Below are 22,479 nucleotides of genomic sequence, written 5' to 3'. Positions count from 1 at the left end.
TGCATTGCGTACCATGAGTGCTTCAGTTCACCCTCCAGAACCTGGAATGCTCAATGGGACCGATGACACCGACGCAGTGCGGCCTACACAATACGAACGGGTGAGCGGTCAGAATAACTCAGACCTGACGGTCATGCTGGCCAATGTGGTTCTTTATCTGAGTGGAACGGCGAAGTTGTGGTATGAAAATTATGAGGCCGAACTTGGGAGCTCGGATACAGTTAAGGAAAATCTCCGTGGTCTGTTCGGTAAGGCCTCCTGCCGAAAATCGTGGCGAAGAAAGAACTGTTGACGCGAGCTCAAACGTCCACGAAGTAGTACAGCGTGCAGGATGTGCTGGCACTGTGCCGTAAAGCAGACAACGGCATGCCAAAGTCTCACAAAGTTGACCACGTTCTGAAAGGGATTGCGGACGATGCATTCAATCGGCTCATCCACAGAAATTGTGCTACCGTCGATGCCGTGATCGAGGAGCGCCAGCGCTTCGAGCAGGCCGAATTCAACAACTATTCACCTGGCTTCCCAACACCGCCGTGACGTCTTCGTCTGCAGAGAGGCCGCGCTCTCACCTTTCACCACCTTCGGCCGAATCGACGAGGATTGTCCGTAGCGAGATCGAAGCGATGGTTCCAACTAGCCTCCTTGCCAACTCTAACGCCGGCGACTCGAACGCACCAGTGGTTTCACTCGTCCAAACCATCGTACGAAGCGAGCTAGCGAATCTCAGGGTTCATGCTGCTTGCGCCATGGATAGTCGTGCGTTCCCTTCTGGGACCCCGAGATCGTTCCCACGTTATGAATGGTTCGTTCCACAACATTGAAACCTTGCTGATTAGAGAACAAAATACGATCGATTTATCTGCTTTAACTGCCTTCGTGTGGGCCACGTTGCTCGCTACTTTAACAACCGCCGATCGTTCCTGCAACCTATTCAATCCTTTGCCCATGCTCGCCACCTTGATCGCAGCCTTTTCGAGCCACCATCTGCGGTACATCCATAAAATCCCGACGCTGCCACGGCATGGTCCAGCCGCTCTCAGTCACCAAGAGCTCACCAGTCGCGTTCGCAACCTTCCCGCCGTCCATCTTCCCGCTCGCCACCACCTCGCTGCGCGACGTCGCCGAGCAACCATGGTTCCTTCATACCGGAAACCTAGATGCAGCAGCCGGGGGTAACGCTGAATCCCCGACTCCACTCCAAAAGCCTCTAGTTACTCGGCCGGCTCTACTATGTATGCTGGACGTTGACGTCGATGGCGTGACCTTCTCTGCACTTGTCGTCACTGGAGTTCATATTTATATCATGAGCTCTGGTCTTCGCCGTCACCTAAAGAATGTGATGACAGCTGCTGTATCCCACTTCATAACAGTGTCCGATTGACGAACTCCCGCCATCCCCGGAATGTGCACCGCCCGCATCACCATCGCCGGTCAGCCAACTTGTGTATTATTTGCCGTTCTTGAACGATGTCCTTATGAGAGTTACATTTGGTACGGACTTTCTCACAACTGATTCTATTGACGGTGCGACTTCCATCCTACAGCTCGAACTAACTCACGTAGCTGATGCTGCAACCACGCCTTTGGCCCATCTCTGCTCTCTCGACTATGCGCGCATGCCCCGGGCCCCTCCCAAAAGCCGCCACGTATATCTCCATGACCTTGAGCTCTCCTGCAGCCGATGGTAATTACGTGCTCTCGCCAGTAGCAGACGTTCTACTCGGCAGAAAGGTCGCCGTGCATAACACCCTCGCGACTGCAACCGGCAATCGCATCTGCATTCCCATTTCAGCGCCTCTTCTCAACTGATTCCAGCTGCCATGCCACTTGCCGCCATCACTGCTGCCGAAGACTGCGAAATTTGCGTGTTGGATTTATCCATTCCCTCCAATTCATCCTTCATTCTACTTCAACCAATTCGCCGCACGATGCCTTTGACTGAATGATACCTGCTGAGCTTTCTCCTGCTCTAGCTGCCGACCTTCGACTCCTCATGGAGTCGTGCCATGATATTTTCGACTTCAACGATCGCTCTTTGAGACAAAAGTCTGTAGTCCAGCATCGAATTGATACGGGACGCGACCCCTATCCACCACCGTCCCTATTGTGTCTCCCTTGTTGAACGTCGGGTGATCCGGCGAAGTCTGCAAAATGCTCACGAAAGGCGTTATCGAACCTTCTTGCACTCCATGGGCGTTCTCTGTGGTGCTAGTAAAAAAGGACAGGAGCTGGCGCTTTTGTGTTGGCTACTTACACTTGAACAACACGCGCAAGGATACACCCCATTCTCTGAATCGATGATGCCTTGGACTGCTTCCACGGAGTTACGTACATTTCCTCCACCGACCTGCGCTCAGGATATTGGCAGATTACCGTTGATGCAATGGACCGCGAGAAGAGTGCGCTCTTCACACTTGATGAACTTACCACTCCATGGTTATGCATTTTGTAGGGTTTATTACCCCCGCAACCTTCGAGCGAATGATGGATTCTCTCCTTAGGGCTACAAGAGGTCTACCGGTCTTTGTTATCTATATGATGTGATTGTCTTCTCGTCTGCGTTTGGGAACCACCTGACCCGCCTGTCAGCCATTCTCGATGTGTTTCGCCGCGCTGGCCTGCAATCTAACTCCTCTAAGTGTCGTTTTTCTCAGGGTCACATCACCATTCTTGGTCACTTTGTTAGTCCTAGTAGCGTCCAACCTAATCCCGACAAGTTGCGTGCCGTCCGAAACTTTCCTGTACTTCGCTCAGTCAAAGACATCCGGAGCTTTGTCGGCTTGTGCCTTACTTTCGCCGCTTTGTCAGAATTTTTTTCAGGGCATTCCCCAGCCGTTTACTGGCCTACTCAACAAGGACGTCCATTTTTCTTGGGGCCAAGAGCAAGCTACCACATTCACAACCCTCGTCGGCTTACGTACATCATCGCCGATTTGGGCGCATTTTGACCCTTCGGCCCCTGCAGAAGTTCGCACCGACGTTAATAGCCACGGCGTAGGTGCAGTCATCGCCTAACGCCAGAACCACGAACGTGCCATTGCCTACGCCAGCCGCAATCTCTCGTGGTCGGAGCGGAATCTTTCGATAACTGAGCACGAATGGCTGGCTTTAGTCTGGGCTGTGGCGAAATTCCGGCCTTAATTATATGGCCGCACATTTTTTTGTCATCGCGGACCACCCCATCTTTTGCTGGCTCTCGTCTCTGAAGGATCCTACAGCAAGGCTTGGTCGCTGGGCTTTACGGTTACAGAAGTACGCATTTCACGTTCTGTACAAGTCTGGCCAGGCTACCCTGTCGAACCTCGCGACACTGGCAAACGGGATACTGGTGGCTTTGTTACAGCTATTTCAGATCTGGCAAACATTCGCGCCGAACAGAAAAGCGACGAGACGTTACGATCTATGGCTTCATGACTTACCATACAACAGCCATACAGTTTCTTTTTCAAAAAGCAAACATTATACCAGTGAACAGTGAAAAATCTTTATGACTATAGCTAACACTAACCTTCAAACGCAAAGTATTTGAACATAGAACGTTTGTACGCGACTTATCATCAATAAAAAAGAACATTCCCATACACATTACCCGGCACAAAGAAAAATGGAGTGTTATAACTCCTCGGGCTAACTACTCTAACGAAAAACTGTCCTTCAGCCTGCCCACTTTCCTGAATAATTATAACAAAGGTACCACTGACATTTTAAAAATAACTAATGCTGCAATACGGCAACACTATGTATAAGGTATCTAGTCTTTCTCATTGGGTGATTTTCGTGTTCATTCTTAGTGTCCATTTCGGTGCCTATGTATGTTTTCGATGTTCTTTCCTGTAACCTTTTTACTGCCGCCTTGTAGAAGGGGCTGCGGGCCCCTGTCAAGCTGCCGTTTGTTCGTGCAGATTTCACCTGCAGCCTCCTTATCTTTCTTGATGGGAAATAAACATTATTATTATTATTATTATTATTATTATTATTATTATTATTATTATTATTATTATTATTATTATTATTATTATTATTATTATTATTATTATTATTATTATTATAGGCTGCCTCCACTCTCGTCAGCTCGACCCACCGCTCCGTCTGTGTGAGCTTCACGAAGCTATTCTTTACCGTCGTACCACTCCCGATGGCCCGGAGCTTCTGCTTGTTCTCCCCAAAGCAACTTCGCGCTGCTGTTCTGAAAGAACTCCACGATGCCCCAACCACTGGCAATCTTAGGGGTCCCGCACATATGACCGCGTGCGTGCAGTATCGGTTTTTCTGGTCTCATCTGTACAAACCTTCTAGACACTACGTTGCCACGTGTGACCTTTGTCAGCGACCGAAACCGTCCTTGGCGTTACCCGCAGGTCTTCTACAGCCCATTGACATACCAGCGGAGCCGTTCTACCGCGTCGATTTCGGCCTCCTCGTCCAATTCCCTACGTCTACTTCAGGCAACAAGTGAGTCGCAGTTGCGACTGACTATGCTACGCGGTATGTCATCGTGCGAGATTTGCCGACTAGTTGCGCCACTGACGTCGCCGATTTTCTACTTTATCACCTTAAGGTTCTTCATGGCGCCCGTACGCAACTGCTAATAGACCGAGGCCGCTAGTTCTTGCCCAAAGTTGTCGATGACCTCCGTCGTTCCTGTTCTGTGAAGCACAAGCACACTACTTCATACTACCCGCAGACCAACGGGCTCACTGAGAGGCTGAACCGCACCTTAACCGAGATGCTGGTCATGTACGTGTCGGACGATCATCGGAACTGGAACAGCAATTTGAAAACTCATCTCGTCACGACACCACCGGTTTTTTTTTGCCGATCTGCGCACTCTTTGGCCGCCACCCAGCATTGCCTTTCGACACGTTGCTAACTGGTATCATACAAAACAGCACAGAGTACGCCCGTGATGCTGCCGTGCGAGTGCATCTGGCAGGTACGATCCTCATGAGCGATTATCTTACTCGCAATTACTTCAAGGTGACTGCTATTACAGGAAGAATTGACACCTCTACTTTTCTCCGGGATCTCTTGTACTTCTCTGGACTCCATCTCGTCACGTAGGTCTTTCTGATAGTGTTTGTTCGTGTTACGTTTTGTCGCGTTTTGTGACTGGACAATTGTTCACCGTCTGCCCTCTCATCTCGGGACGTTCATGTATCCCGGTTCAAGCCGTGTTTTTCCGCCGCCTCCTCCTCTTGTAATTAGGCTGCGCCGAGACAGCGCTCCACCCACCCGGAAGGTTAGGTGTTACAACCCCATCATCCCGGCTGTCATCGTCTAACGAAGACGATGACAGCCGGGACGTTGCGCGTGTTCAGCCATCTTGGCCATCCATGCATATATTCTGTTTATGAATCGTGCTTCGCTGCGATCTGCTTGACTCCCTATAAGAATATATATATATGCGTGTGTGTGTTGGGAACATCACGGTGACTAGCGGCCCTAATGACACATATCGGCCCACATTTTTATGCTGCACAATCTGCGGAATCGTCCCACAGTAAGATGTTAGAAACATGCACGATACCGAAAGGTGTTGACTCGCTAAGAAATATCTTGCCTTAAAATGGGGCAGTACAACCCGAAGAACGAAGGAGTGACATTGATAGGCAGCTTGGACTCAAAGGGCAATGTTCCGACTTGACGTGGTTGCATGGCGGTTGACGTGAGGCAGCACGCAAGGCAGCTAACTCCTTCTGAGTGGAAAAGACAGGGTCCTGGCACCTACCCAGCATCTCAAAATGCGCGTGTGGGGCAAAGCATCACCGTTGCAGGCGTCGCTCCCTTATGGTGTGTGAGATTGGCCCGCTGGGATATTGTCGTAATTGGATTAATGCCCGGTAAAATATTAATCCTATTGAGGTGCGAGAAATATACTCATGGTTTCTGCTATACTTTTCCGAAATGAACTGTACCACAATAAAGAACCACAAAAAGATTATTATTTATTGTCTGAGCATATCATCTGAAAAAATCAGCGGAATAACACCTGTTCCACAGATACCTTGAAACGGAAATGGGACGCACGTTTTCCCTCTGCAGACCTTAGGCTTCGTCTTTTCCGGATCGGGGATGATTACGGCTTCTTTTGAAAGGTGTGAAAGCACACAATGCGAAGAGCTACTTGGCAGGCTCTACACGCAAGCTTTGTGCGTTTTTACTGCGAAGACATCCAGCACCATCGGCACCTGTTGCGTGTAGTGGTTCTGCAACCTTGCCCTTGCCCTTGGGGCCGAACGTGTCTAGGGAACCCCTGTCATAGCTGAGCAGTTTTGCTGCCGTTCGTGTGATACACTAGCCTGCACCGACACTTGCGAAAGCTTCTCCCATTGATGAGCTGTCTGCCCATTGTGACCCCAAAAGAACAGGTATGTCACGCTGAGTCTGTAGCAGATCTGGGCATTTTCAACCACTATGATCAGCATATTTGTAGGCAACTAAAACAATGGCTTACTTTCACGCCATATTGGTCTATAATTGATCTAGTGTCATTACTGGAGTGCAAGAAGCAACTTTTCTACAAACGAGACATCTCATTCGTGGCGAAAGAGCGAGCAAGATCACGCACTTGAGGTGCCATGACAGCCAATAAACATAGCAACAAAGAAAACAACTCGAACTACTAGTGACACCTACCATTTAAAATAAAAACTTACGATTTTCCTTGCTTTATCTTCTACGACATGTTGCTACCTATTTCTGTGGGGCTACGTACTTGCCTTTGAATACGTGAGGCAGCTTTCGCTTGTGTTTGCAGGTCGGACATATATGGCCCAGTGACCAATGAGAGTCAAGTAACGGGCGCTCACGTTAAGTTAAGGGCACCGTGTACTATTAGTTTCGCTCACAGCAGTGCATTCATACCGCAGATCACCAAGAACGCTAGTGCGATTATAGCAGCATGTGCACTGCGCTCACGCCTGCACCTGAAGGCAGACTCTTACCGTAGCCCCGCCATTGTAGCGCTGACAGTGCGTCGACTACATTTAGAATTTGTTGGCAGCCAGCCGCTGTCCGTGTCTCTGGAGGTGTTCGCTAACACGCGAGCTCTGCATGTACCGTCCAGAGAGAAAGCACAACAACGGCGGAAACGCCGTTTTTGCGTCCCGAGCACCCTCATACATTTCTTTCGCACTGCTGTAACTTACGCTTGCAAGCCAATCTCCCCAAAGTAGGTCAGGGACGCGGTCATCACCACCATCCACAGCACGTCTATTCTTGTAATATGCTACGTATCTTGGCGTTCACCGATTTCCACAGAGTGTGGAATCTGATTTTGTATTTGCTAGTCAGGCCTCGTCCTTGAATACAAGGAAGGCCTTCCAAAAATTTGTACTGACAATAAGACAATACTCGCCAAACGCACGTCATGCAATAAGGGGGGCGTTCATGCTTCGATCACATTGCGTTCCAGGTAACGCAGAGATGTCAAGCGCGTCGGTTCTGCGAGAAATGCAGGTTACTTGGTTTATTGCGAATAGTGACTTCGTGTTTAAAATGGCATTTTTGTTTCTTTTGTAGCAGATTATGCAGTAACAACACCAATCACATAGAACTGATATTCGTGAGTGTCGGATGCTGGGCAGTCTCACAACGAATAATATATCTCCGTGGCAGGAAACTTACTTGGTGGTACTATTCTCTGCTCCTCGAATGGCAGAGCACAGGGCGATGCGCTCATCTAGCTCCGCGTCTTGTTATAACGAAATCGGAGCTTGACCACATTAGGACATCGCGTGAAGATAACACAAAGACGTCCTTATCCGTTTTAGCCGGCCCTATCGAAGAGGCACCGGGGATATGAATTCTGGGATTGTACATCCATAAGCAAATGCGGGTGGACACAACACTGGACAAACTCCACAAGATTGAAGACCAGGTGGGCAGTATGGTGAGCCGCCTTTCTAACAAGTAGCGGCGTTTACAGAGCAAAGATGGCTGACATTCTTTTGTCTTTAGCAGAATGCTCTACTCGGTACTCTATCTTCACCTGCGCAAACACGAAAACGACACGATAGACGTCATAATAAGAAAGCTGATAAAGATAACATTTCAACTTCCAATAGCCACGTCGAACACTCGCCTTACGGCACTAGCGGTAGTGAACACGCACCAGGAACTCAGGGAAGCTCGCCTTACAAATCAGTACACACAATTACCCTAAGCTTGCTGTGGTGAACTGCTCTACAGGCTACACATGCAACATGACGTACATATACCGGAGAGAGTGCGGATATCTCGACTATGGCACCGTGCCACATTAGTTCACCCTCTCCCCACGAAAATGGATAGAGAAGAAAATGAGGGCCGACGTGCGGTGCGGACGCATACCCTTAAGCGCTATTATGCATGGTGGACAAGACAGCATATATTGCGTTGGCATTGCTGTCCCAAACCGAAGAGGGCGAGATACGGCTGTAGTACTTCACAACCGATAGGTGGACGGCCTCACCTTCAGAGTTCCTGGCCCAACACAGGCGGAGGAAGTGGCCATTGCCCTGGCTGCTTCCAAGCCTTCTTCTATATATATCATTACGGACGCGCGAGGGGCGTCCCGTAACTACGCGGCCGGATGAATCACACGTCTGGCGGAAGTAATGTTGGGCTGGAGCATGAAGAAGTCAGGTCATCTAAGAAACCATATTGTCTGGCCTCCTGGTCACCAAGGCTTAGTGGGAAAAGAGGCCGCGAATGCGGTCACCCGAGCACTCCTCTCCCGGGTACGTCCCGTACACTCCATTGATTGTGTCTTTGTTGTAGCCAGTTTGCGTTGGCTCAGTGCCTGTTTTTGGAAGGCAGAGTGCCCGCATTATAAATCTACTGCCGTAATGCTCTTTTTTTTTTACGTTTGCAGCTGCGACACTTCGCTCGCCATAGAATGATGAAGTTTGTGGCTTTTTCCGGTTTAGAGAGGTTTTGTCATGGTAGAAATATTGAGCCTTGGAGCCTTTCATATGTTGAACGATTTTTCTAAGACGCCCTACATATTATTGTGGACTAGGACTGCATTATGTCAAATTTTTCCTCAGCCAGCTTCATGGTTTGTGATTTCGGACTGTTGGTACGTACCTGGGCCGCTGTCTTGAACACGTTCGAAAAGCCGACGTTCGATTTCGCCTCGCGCGATTGTCCAGGCTGCGCCGATATCGCGGCCGAGGCCAGTCTAGTCCAATTGGGTAAGGCGAAATCGAACGTCGGCTTTTCGAACGTGTACAAGATAGCGGCCGTGGTTTCCATTTCCTATATAGTGCTTGTGGAGGTATTGCTCCTGGCGTTATACTCTATTCTCGCTCAGTTCCGAAATCTTCGCCCATAGTTGCCAATTTTCTTCGTGCAATGTTTATTTTCTTCATTGTGCAACTTTCAATTCTGGCATATACGTTGTAAGAGATCATGTGGACGGCTCTTACCTATTTTAGTTTGGTTTTCTGGAATGTAGGGATTTGTGGTTTTTGAGTTGAGGAGGAAGGAGAGTGATGCTGCCCAGCTCACACACTGTGCTACTGGTCCAGCTTCTCCTTGAGCCTGAAGTTTGCTTTTCTTATTTTTTGTTTGGGGGAACCTGGGCCGGAACCAAGATATTGAACAGCACGCAGGTTGTTGCGTGGCCCGGGAACGGTATCTCCAGTGGCATTCCGGTTGTTTGGCCAGCGATCAGGATCTCACGCACGTGTTTAGTGCTTGTCTAGTATGGCGCCGCAATTTCGAGCTGGTAATGTCCCGGTGACTGGTTCGTTGTTGCAGAATCGAGTCTTGTGGAGGGGTGTGTTTGACCATCTTAGTCGGTGTGCGCAGTTCTCGGAGGCCGTCTGGTGCAACCCTGGCACAGGGTACTATTGTTTTATTTGGAAGGTCTTCGGTGTGGTAATTAGCTGCGCTGTGAAAGAATATTTGACAGCTGGGTTGCGACATAGGTTTTGCGATTTGGCAGCAAATACGACAAGGCTGTTTTTTCTGCCTTCATATTTTTCACCGTAATTCCCTGATGATAATAGAGTACGCCACGGCAGACTCGTGTGGTGTGCCGACAAAATTAATCACCACTGCGTGCCTCTGCCCAAGTATTCTGACATGTAGCACTTAAGGACCAGCTCCATCTAATAGTTCTTCTGTGGTTGTTCTTTGTGTGATCCCGTGTATATTTTATTTTCTTTAATAACAAATGTGTACATGGAGAAGTTCGTTTCTTGCAGAGTGACGCAGCTCGCGTGTATCACCAAGTAACGAGGATAATTTCCACGTATGTCGTGGCTGGCAGCACCTCGGGATCGAAAGTTGCATCAGCACCGATGCACATATTGTGCGGGTTCACGCCGTCGCAAATTTCAACTTTTCCTTTATGCCGAAAGTGATGAAGGATCGAAAATCCGGTACATGTACGAAGGACGAAATTCAGGACTTCTAGCTTGTGCCGTCACACAGGTCGCAGGACCGTAAACCTGCGACCTGCAAGTTTCGAAGTGAATGCTGAACACAGAGCGTGGTACAAGCGAGGGAAGCGAGGTATCGAGCAATGGCAGACGGTCCGCAGAGGCGTTGGATGTGACGTCACGTGCAAACTATACTCCTTCACTGTGGCACTTTTATAGAGTGTGAAACAGTGACTGCTTGATTGTTGTTGAAACAACAGGCAGCATTGTGCGATGGCCATATTGAAGTTTTCGTTGATTTCCATCGCCACTTCAGCCTTCGTGAGATTGAGAGTTTTCATTGTCTCAAACGCCGTGGAGTCATCTAACCTAGCACGACTTCGCTCACGAGTATGGTATAAAATGGCCACTAGCGGCCATAGGTAGGTGCTCGTTCGCAATAGCGTGGTGGACTCCGCTCGCCAAGTTTGAAGCAAAAATTATTTTCAGCAAAATTACCTCACGATTAACATTTTGGTGCCCCTGTCATGCACTTGACAGAAGCAACCGACTAGTGACAGATGATAGTTGAGTCCGCCTAGAGTTTTGATGCTATAAGTGATACAACCCATACATGACGCGCCCATCCTGGTCAGCCTCTGCCGGCTTTTTACGCATTTGAAGCTACGCTTTTCTTGCGGAACCTCCATCAATTTACTGGCTGTGTCATGCTGATACCTGAACTCAAAACAATGCATATATAACAGTCCGGGTTGCTAGAATTGCAAGCATGTGTGCTACATATTGACATGAATGAGACCGCGGTGATGCCTTTTTAGATATTACGCAACAAATCAAACTTCAATACTGAAACGCTTACTTTTTCACTCTATGCACGGGGACCGCATTTGACACACTGACATCTTACATCTGAGAGCTACCGCTCAGCGCAAGATGCGCCTGCATGACTGGTACTTATTGCAATGTTATCGATGGTTCTATGCGCTAACTGTTGTGATTGAAGCTCATGTAATCTGATTGTATGGATAACGTCAATATTGTAGTACTTTCTGGAAGACACGCGGGGCACCACCAATTACTCTGGAACATTCGATGACTCTTGTATAAAACCCGACGCACTTGAGCGGTCGATCACATTTTCGACGATCGCCGACTGTGTGCACCACTGTTGTTGTTCTTTGAGTGCAGCTTGTTTTGAGCACACAGGTTCACCAAATAGAACGGTGGTTTCGACATTCACGGTTTTGCTGCTTTCTTCACCGTCACTACTACGTGGCAATATTCTAAACGTATAATATGCGGTTTGAAGCAAACCGTTCATCTACTAAAATAAATGGCTTTGTTTTGATCTTTCTCCTGTTTTGGGGGTCGGAGGAGGTTTTGGCAGCAATCGCATCTACACTTCCCTCGTGCGAATGGCAGGTCTTCAAGCCGCACATGCTTTCGCGCGAGAGCCTTCCTTGTGCAGCGCGAAGTTGAGCGCTGTGCAGCCTTTGTCCATTAACTATGCTGGCAGTATAACGGCGCATTTGTGCCAAAGTCCGCTGCACAGCTGTTGTCGAGATACGCTATTTCTACTTGCCGGCATACTATCAGCTTCGCTTAGACCTGCTGCCACAGTGCGAATGTTTTGCTTAATCCTAAAGAGAATGGACAGAGGAGGACTTGGGCTTCATCGACAAAACAAGCTGTGAAGATTTAAGGCGTAGGTACGGAGCCATTTTCATGCTATCATCGTCCACTCCGGTAACTCCGTTTCGGCAAGAGTCTATAGTGCTAAAATTTGTTTTCGAGTGTAGCCCGGATTTTCTTGCCATCTCTCTATTTGAGCGAAGCAGTTATCAAACGCCCAAATCTTGCCCGATATATCGGTAAACGTGAGAGATTGTATATCGCTTCACAAATCCGCTCTTGAGTTCCAGGAAATGTGATCCGGAATCTTTCCTCAATTCAGCGGTTGTTTACGTGGACGTTAGCCCTAGTCGTATTGCAATCTAAGGGACATAGGACGGTAGTAGGCGCATGTAGGTGACTTAGAACTTCCTATGAAGATAGCGCGCTCCTTTCAGCTTCTGTGCCCCCTGGTAGCGCCTTGATGTACAAAGCTAGGTACACATTCTTCTTCAAAATTAGTCAGCCCAAAAAGCTTTTCACTGCAGCCGAGCTGGAGGAACGAAAGCGTAAGCGCACAAGAGACGCACGTCGTCGTTCTGGGGCGCGAACGCCTGAAGTCCGTGCTTCCCTATTGGAACGAAATTGGATCGCGGAACGTGAACGCCACAATCAATCAAAGCAGTGAAGGCGGTGAACCAGCGGAAATTGAACACTATTACGTTAAAGTAATGTCGTACATATTTATCATATTTTATCATAGTGTACACCATCATGAATTCCAGTTAAGCGAAATAAAACATATTTACTAGAAAAAGCACCGTGCCACTCCCGCAGCACATTACATCACATCGCTCCAGCACTAGAACTTTGGCCGCAATATCACTCCATAAAACTGAAAGTTTGTGAGAGCCCCCCTCCTCACAAAAAATGTTTTGGATGAAGTCACGCTCGGATGGTACAGCGGCTGATATAACTATTTCCCTTTTTGTGCAACTTAAGTGACAATAACTACCTTCTTAAACAAATGCACACCCTGTGGGATGTATATTTGCCACACTACAATAATCGTCATATTGTCTTGCTTGCGTTTCCTTTCTTGAAAACGCTGCGTTCGCTACTTTCCTATCGAGAATGCTCTGTCATGCTGATAACGCGCATGCCGTTCGTGACTTGGAAGTACCAGGCTCGCAGCGTAAAAGAAAGGAATTGCGAACAAGACAGATGACGATTACTGTGTGGCAAGATACCACCCAAAAGGTATAAATTTGCTTAAGAATGTAAGCATGGATTCACATCATCATATTAAGAAACTATGGACATTAACATTGAGTTTGGCCACTGCGTTAACACGAACTACACATCTATCTATAAGACACGGTCTTCTTAGACCTTAATTTCGAAAATTGTAGGTCTGCTTGTAGCGCACAAAGAAATGTAATAATTAAATTGAATTACTGAAGGAGCGTTTCTTTCTACAAATGAGGAGCCATCATTGGGAAATTTAAAAAAAATTGCTGTAAGCATTATGAAAATTTTTCTACGTCATATATTGTAGTTTATAAATTGTAGACAGTGAGTTCTCAAATCAAATCCACTTGGAACGAACCCTGACGATGGCGCAAGTTTCAAGATATAAACCATAAACTTTGCGGTAATAATGCAAGCATTCCCTTTACCTAGTATGAAAAAAATTGGCAGTGGCTTAGCTCGGCTATTCCAGGATATACGTACGAAAGCTTAGGCATAGCATGGTTAGCCTTAGTTAATCATGATTGCAAGTCCAGATTACTCTGGTTGTCTAGCTATGATGCGGCGTTTAGCCAGTCGTTCGGCGCGCTGTTCGTCTGTTTCCTTGGCGATTAGTTTCCTCTTCATCTCGTTCCGATGTCAATTCCAGGCCTCCTCCTGCTTATCAGAAATGTCGACGTCCATACTGCCGCCTCAACTGTGGCTGCGGTGCACGCGAGCTCTCCTTTTAATCCTCCGACATGTCAGGCATGCGAAACAGCTGGCGAAGCGAGCGGAGGTGAGCGCAACGACGAGGTACGTGGTGTGACGTCATACCAAACGGCGCACGCGGAAAGGCGAGGCGCTGGGCAGCGGCGGAACACTTGCGGCTTGGTGCTACTAGTAGCGCATGCGCAGTAGAGACTAGGGAGCGAGAGATAGATAAATTTCGGCGACGAGGGCGCGTATTGTCACGTCATGTGCCTCCTCAGAGCACCGCCACGGCAAAATCCCAAGTTCGCGGCCAGTAATGCTTTCGCTTCAAAATTCACCGACGAGTACGATACTCGCGATCTACTCGCTGGCGCGGACAGTAACGCTACCGAGAACAGCGATGCCCCCACGTTGCACGCTTATAGCGGCAGAGGAACGTCAAACGCTGCCTGCGTTCCGCTGGGAAACTGATTTAGCGGAGCGTCAGGGTGCGTCTAGTTGTTTTGTTCGTCGTTTCACAGCCAAGCTGAGAGCACGTCACTGGCGACTGTGGGAGATGCGGTTGTTAGTAAGCGAAATCAATGCAGCCTATGCAGCCACCGGTGCGCGTGAACTGTGTGTGGAGCGGTGCGTAAGCAACGCTGTACTAAAACTGTACAATATGTCTTGCATCGGGATTGGCTGAAATTTTTATTTCGATGAATGAACAATAAGAAGTTTTTGTGAATTTGAGCCCAGAATCGCACGTTTCCTAGAACATGCTACAGTTCTCTCATTGGAAGTTCATTCGTAAATATGACGCTTGCAAAGTTGAGTTATTAGTTATTATGAGTTATGAGGTATTAGTTATTAGAGAACACAAATATATTTGTGATATTTTCTAAAATGTGCTCGACAACATGCTTTTAGCAGTGCACCTCTGTAGCGCAGCAGATTACTTTTCGTCATTGCCAAGCGTAACAGTGACACCGTGTAGATGAAAGTAACCTGCTTGTGAGCAGGCGCATCAGGCTGAGCAGTTTCGACCTATTCTACTAACGTTGGGATCGACGACTGCTGCTCAATTTGCGGTGAGGTCTGAGTTTCCTTGTTACACTCCGGTGTAAGGCGCATTCATTTCTTCTTTGCTGTAACTAAGCTGAAATCACTGATTAGAATAAACAGTCATCTATACACGAATGGTTCCGTCAGTGTGGCACTTATGCGAAAACAGGTTGTTGTAGATGCGATATTTGTTGGAAACCTTTAAGTACCGCCTGTACCAGAATTCTACTTCATGAAGTGCATTAGTCGAGGAGACGCAGATGTTTGTCCTAGAAATCGAAATTTATTAACTGCTAATGAGGGGGTTTAACAATTAAGGTGTTCAACCAGATTCTTTACAACACAGACTACACTTTTAGAAATTAGCCGGTGAGTAGTTCCAAGTGAGTCCACATTAACCGAATTATGAGAATAACACTAGCTTTGAGATATTCAAGCTGGAAATGTGTAACAAAATACATCGGCCAGTTGTTCTCTTTTTTACAGCGCAGCTCTCAATTAATGGCCCGCTCCTGCGGCGAGTGTCGGCGGCGGCAACGGCGGCGGTGTAACCCAGGGAACAAGCCAGCAGAACAACCAGCGCAACAGCGAAGGATGAAAGAGGAAATCGTAGTGCTGCCTAGTGCCGCACACGACGTGTTCCGAGACGAGACGATCGCTACCAGATGGCCCCAGAATACCGCGCGTCGTCTGTTGAATTTTTTTTTTCTGTCACTGCTTTTCATCGGCTAACGTGCGTTAAATGTTATCCCTTGACGAACGACGCGTCTGCAAGCATCGGAAGTTTCTGGAATGTCATCGACAGTTGCCGCCAAGGCTTTTTGTAATCTGATTCTATGCGCGAGGTGAATTGTGTAGTGCTTTCTGGAAGCCACGCGGGCACCAGCGATTACTCTGATCCTTCTACGAGTCATGTATGAAAGCCGACAGGTTTGAACCACAGACCATATTTTCGACGATCGCTGGCTTTGCTCGCCGCTATCGTTGTGCTTCAGTGTTGCTTGTTTTGCAATGCTTCGCTCCGTTTGCAACGTGCCACACGAGAATCGACAGTTTTAGCAGATGACTTATGGTCCACACCACTCAGGACAGGCGTATCGTAACGATTTTAACACAGCTGTCATTATTAACGAACCCGACCCGCCAATGCCAAAGAGTACTAATGAAAGAAATGCATAGTGAATTCTACCCCAGTAGTAATTATTCGTGCCTAATACATCTCAATCATCTTTAGCGCCATAAATAAAGCTCACTAACAATTAAAGCACCTACGTGATACCGTGTTAGTGGCCTACTATCGCGGTGTTTTCAAATGTGCTACGCATGAAGGAAAAATTTGGAGGACGCTTCAGCTTCGCCTTTAAGAGTGAGAAGCGATAGCATTCGAAGATCCCATACTGCGCCTCACTCTTCCCGGCCACCGCAGCTTATGTAACCGTAATGTTTACCGGAAAACGCGGGCGGCGAACATTATGCACAGATGCGACCATTCTGGTAGAAACGCGGCCCCTTACGTGGGTCGCACTTGTAATTTTTTGCACTTTCAATATTTCAGTCCTACAAAATATGTGCTGTCGGTGTATTATTTCCATGGCATTTGTTTGTGGCTTGTCTTTCTCAAAATTCCGAGGAATAACTTCGTAAAGAATGAAAGACAAGGGCCGAGTAACACTCGTGATAGAAGAGTGGTTGGGTATGCGTGGTTCGGTATGACTTTTCACGAAAAGGCAGTTGACGCTGGACGCCGACGCCGGATTTTCTGCGACACGGGGTGGCCCGCTCCCTTAACGCTGTCGCGTTAAAAGCGTTTCCACCTAGCGCACCAACGTTGAAAATGAGCCAGCGCCGGGGCAGAGCCATCGGCTTCGATTTTCAGGCGTGTAACTGGTGTTGCCTGATTGCACTGAGGGAACCGACAAACGGGCTCAGCAACGACTGTGGCAAAAACATTATAATTTTACATGGTTGCGGTCGTGTAACTTTCTTTGTGACGGCGCACTTATTTGAAACGTTTTTCCTTCATGCGCTCCGCGGCAGAAGGGACTGCCATCGTGCCAGATAACGGGCGTAATCACATCTGAAATTTCAAATATCCCCGGCTTTCTTTATGGCGCTGCAATATGATAGCATAAATGCGTCTTTCCATACTGATGAATGAGATTTCCCAGAACGCACTAAAATTTCCTCATTTGAAGTTTGCCTATAAATAAAGTGAGCATTTATATTAATATGGACGTCATCTTTTTCACCTGTACATACGATCACAATAGTTTCGCACCTTCATCTTCGGCGCATTCTCTCGTCTTATTTATTCATTTGTTTTATATAAAGCGTCGGTTCAACCGTTCTTTTGCCCTAAATGGGCGTGGATATATGAGCACAGCCGAAATCTTATCAGGATCGGGTTGATTGCAGCATTTGTTAACAACCTGGCTCTAATTATAATATTCGGTTTAGTGAATCCTCAGTGCTTGGTGCTTATTTGAAGCCCACCATTTGCAAAGCCCGAGAGCACTTCGTTGAGACGCTACAAATGCTCAGGGAAAATCGAAGACAATACGACACGTCGTCGAGAAACCGTAAGCAGGTTTTCCACTTGCGGCCGCGAGGAACAAGGTGAATCATTCTTTCGAACGTGGCTGGACGATCACATTAGCCGAAAGGCATTGCGTTGAAATCGTGAAGGCCATCAGGAGTAGGAAAGGCGGCCTTTCTTTGTCAGCTTCGTGCACTGTAATCTGTCGATAGCCACAACGTAGATATAGGCTGCAAAAGTACAGCGCCCTTTGCAAGACATGAATTCCGGAGATGAATAATAAGGTTTGACTAAATATATGCAAATATAGAGAGTGCAGAAATTTTGTAATCTGTTTCACAGAGTGCCTGTAAAGGTGTTTTTCATGTCGTGTGTTCCTACCGGCACAATCAAATATTTATTTTTAAACCTTGGCTAGCCGAGACGACTTTTGTATAACATAGCATGTTAAAAATTCGAAAGCATTATATGAGGTATGAGGCAGAAAAACTTGCGTTGTCCCCAACCATTGCTAACAAAAATCATCATCATCAGATGCATTATCAGCATATTGTATGATGTGAGTAGTAATACAGAAATAACGTTAAAACAGGTTAGAGTAAGGTGGAGTAATGTGAATTAAGATTAAGTATTGTGATTGAAGGTGACTTTAAGTGGATTAGGGCAGGTAAAGGGTGATACAAATTAGAACAAGGTGGAGTAAGATGTACTAAGGCGGATAAGGTTGGTACAAATTGGAACAAGCTGTGCGTATGGGTAGTAAGGTGGATTAAGGTGATATAAAGTGAATTAAGGTTGGTACAAATTAGAGCATGGTGGATTCTGGTGTATTAAAATGAAATAGTCCTATAGAATTTACAGCAAGGTGGATTAAGGACCCTTGGTGGATTGAGGTATAGTTGTCAAGAACAGGTGAGAATGTATGACGTCACGTAAAATGGAAGTAACAAATTAAATAGAGAAATTATGCTTTCGCATGCAAATCATGTACGAATGCTTAGGTGAGTGTCAATATTTTTTCTGATTGTGTCATAAAATCAGCAAAGTTGATGCATTTTCGTGGTTTTGAAAGGCTATGGTGCAACGTGATGATAGCAGTGTCATTGAAATATGCGAACGCCATGAAAGTTCCAATCAACACCCCTACATTTCCTGCGTGAATCATACTTCCGTGGGAAGAATGTATCAAAGCTTCGACGGTAATGCTTATGTCAACTCCTGGCCCTCAAGCTGTTGGCCAGAATACGCAAAGGGAAATAAACAAAATAGAAAAAGTAGAAGTGACAGCAGTTCCACTCCCGCGTCGCGTGCAGGCAGGAACTTAGATTGTTGTTTCCAAGTTCTTGAAGTCATTGTCGCTGCGCTTGATTCATCAGCGTTAAGTGCTGATGCCTCCTAATGTCCTTATTTCCGGAAATCGCGCTATTTCTACATCTGTACTTTCAAATTCAAAGAACAGGAGAAATCCGTGAAAGCGAGTGTTAGCGAAGCTAATTGGTTCCCATCAACTCCATTTTGTGCATGCGTATATAGCTCTCTCGAGGGGAGCTCGTTTGACACTTCTTCTGAGGTGGCATGGTTGCTCTGACTGGTTCTCAATAAAACTTAGAGCAAATCTCACTTTTAACGCGAAAAAGGGGACCCGGCGAATGACAGTTCAGAATCATAGACAAGAAAAAGTAACTTACTTTCAATGCACCGTCAGTCCCCATGGGGTTTATTGGTGGGACCTGAGGAAAATTAGAATATATATATATTCCCACTCCGCTGGTCGTACGCCAGGGACGTGTGCAGCACAAACACCATGTTCAAGAACTGACAGCAGCGCCGGTCACCGTTGGCAACGGATATGTTGACTTTGCATTTACTGCCATTATATAGCTAAAAAAATAGGGGCAAAGACTTCTTGATTCGCCCTCACATATATACATATATATATATTGGAAGGAATATAAGGAAGGTGAGCGCAGAGTCAGCAGCATCGGCAGCATTAAGCGTGCGGCAGAGGCTCGAGCTAGGGGACTATGCTCGGTGCATCCTAGAAGCGGCTGTCAATGCGAACCTCAATCAATGTCCCTTAAAATTTATATATATATATATATATATATATATATATATATATATATATATATATATATATATATATATATATATATATATATATATATATATATATATATATATATATATATACCAGAAGAAAAGCAGTTCTGGGTCCGGGTAGATATTCACAGTGAAGTAGACGCGCGTATGAAGCGCTTTATTGACGTTTCGGCCTTCATCAGAATACATTGCATGGTGTCAGTACAGTTAATATACCTGTGCCTATCAACCAAATGAAGATACGTTTACATGAAAAACGAATAAAATGGGCGAACAAAATGCATCCGAATCGTTCGAAGGATAGCTGACGCGTGTATAGAGCGATTGCGATTGCAAACATATCTAAAATACGAAGCAAAAAAAAAACTCACGGAAATTAATTGTAAAAACCAATCGCCACGTGACAACAAAATGTCAATATGTGCTCAATATGTGCTATGATATCAAGCAAACACAGACACAGAAAAAGGGGAATAGCGGCATACTAGTAAAAGAAGGGACAAGTGCCGGGCTACAAAGACAGGCACTCAATTTTCCTACACATTCATTCGTACCACACGCGACGGTATCAAACTTACATATAAGGAAGGATTCGCGGGCTTCTCTATCATAATTTGAACGAAATCCAGACTCAAGCAACGTGACTCTCATTTAATCAAATGAGTGGTCAGGAAGATGCACGTGTCTTGAGATGGGCAGGTTGGGCAACGTGTTAGCGTGGGATTTATGATTGTTAAAGCGGAATCTGTAAGGCACTTCTGTTTGTCCGATGTACCGTTTTTTGCAGAGCGTACATTCAAGCATGTATATTACGTTTTTCGTGTCGCAGTCAAAATCGCCTTTGATTTTTAAACAAAAGTTTGAAGACGTATACTAGCTGTACTGACACCAGCAATGTATTCTGATGAAGGCCGGACTCCGGCCGAAACCTCAATAAACCGCTTCATACGTGCGTCTGCTTCACTGTGTGTGTGTGTTTGTATATATATATATATATATATATATATATATATATATATATATATATATATATATATATATATATATATATATATATGTGTGTGTGTGTGTGTGTGTGTGTAAATAAGCCACATCCATTATGCGGCACGAAGAGAAGAACAACGATTTCGCGTATTGCAGAAGAGAAGACGCGCTCTCCCTGCCTGATCATCTTCAGTTTGCCTAGGTCAATCAAAGCATGTGAATCGTGACAATATCTATAGGTATCTATGCTCATATTTGATACACTTCGTTAAAATATATGGAATAACAAGTAATGCACCACTGCATCAACAGACCCGGCTCACCGTCATCTCACCTTTGTCAATGGTGCCGCGATGAGAGACTACAACAAACGACACAGGGTGCAATTATCGTATTCACGTGTTTACCTCAAACGACTTTTTATGCCGCGTCTGCACACTGAGCCGAACTTGTGTCCCTAGAAACCTACAACCTGTCACTCGTTAAGATAACCACTTCCTACCCAAACTCTTAAGAGGATGGTGTGAATCCTTACCTCTATTCTCTTTCTCTCCCTTTCACACACACACTACATCTTTCTTTATTGTTCTTGCTCCCTCGTATATGTGGAAACTAGCATGAAATGATATTCAGCATATCTTGTTTTCTATGTTGAGAAAGGTTGGCCTCCGGCCGAAACAGCAACATTCACACCATAAACCATTGTTTGCAAATATGAATTTTTTAATCATATATATACCTTCAAGTTTATCCACGTCGTTCGAAGCACACCATTGTTCGCAAAGTGTATCAAACATTAAATCACATATATAAAATGTCAAATTTCATTGAAATTTGGCAGCATATCACTCGGAGCGAGACAGGGAAACGTACAAACTTTCTTCGATCGCCTCAGCTGTGTGTGGCCTGCCCGAATGACTATTAGGAATTGCTTTGCAAATTATTCTTAAGTTGCTTATTCTCTTTTAATGTGTCTTCTTTGCGAGCACTATTTGTAGAGGTCCGTATCCCAGCCACTTTATCGGGTGTTTGTTTCGCTTTTAGTACAATAACCGTAATGATGCTTTTGAGATCACAGAGGGTGTTAGAGCGTTTGCTTTCAGCGAGTTTGGTCTGGCGTTGTCGAGAGCATTGGGAGGGTGCTTGCTTTCGCCGAAGTGGTTGGCGTTGATTTTCGGTCACACCACAAGCTTTCTCAGATCCAAGCAAAGGGAAGACCAGGGGATGAAAGGGCGGCAAAGTCATTTCCTTAACCCCATCAAGGGCGTCACTCAATCAGCACGTGGCATACGTCGAGCCCCGTCGAACAGCTCGACTTCTGGATGTATTATAAGGCGGCGTGCCATAGCACGTGTCTATCATCGAGGTGAAGCTCCCAATTCTCCACGACAAATTAAGAATTCGACGAGGGGGACTTCAACATGCACCCAGTCATCTCTGCGACGAATCATGAATCGACGCGAGTGACGTCAGCACCTGTCCCGACTGGTTCCTGAAGACGAGGAATCGCCATTGGGGACTTAAGGAAGAACAGGCCCATTGTGAAGGAGAGAGTCGCCTCCAGCCACCCAGTCGGTCTGATGCTCTGTTACAGCTATATGTAAGCTACCATCCTATATCTAAGTATTGCACAATGTTTTTCGTTTCTTCTTCGTCTGCGAAAAGAGTCCGTCTCTCGTCCTCCACCCTGAAGTCGCAACACATCACGCAGGTCGCAGGACCGCAAACGTGCGATGTGGAGGAGTCGAAGCGAACTTTAAACACAGAGCGCAGTACAAGCGAGGCAAGCGAGGTATCGAGCAATCGCAGATGGTCAGGACAGATATTTCATGAGACGTCACGTGTAAACTATGCATTGATTCACCATGGTGTTATTGACTATGAGGC

General features: G+C 46.4%; 1 protein-coding gene across 3 annotated transcripts in view; it reads right to left on the bottom strand.

The window, feature by feature from the left end:
• Positions 1-22,479, bottom strand: part of LOC139056090 (uncharacterized) — a 142,109-nt gene that overhangs the window by 46,943 nt on the left and 72,687 nt on the right. For all 3 annotated transcript variants that reach the window (XM_070533949.1, XM_070533950.1, XM_070533951.1), the window contains one exon: positions 19,194-19,235. In XM_070533949.1, the coding sequence (XP_070390050.1) occupies positions 19,194-19,235 (42 nt within the window). The remainder of the gene's footprint in view (positions 1-19,193; positions 19,236-22,479) is intronic.

This window comes from Dermacentor albipictus, chromosome 2 (assembly GCF_038994185.2).
Source record: "Dermacentor albipictus isolate Rhodes 1998 colony chromosome 2, USDA_Dalb.pri_finalv2, whole genome shotgun sequence".
Classification (NCBI taxonomy): domain Eukaryota; kingdom Metazoa; phylum Arthropoda; class Arachnida; order Ixodida; family Ixodidae; genus Dermacentor; species Dermacentor albipictus.
Note: the sequence above shows the minus strand (reverse complement) of the source record. Positions and strands in the feature narration are given on the sequence as shown.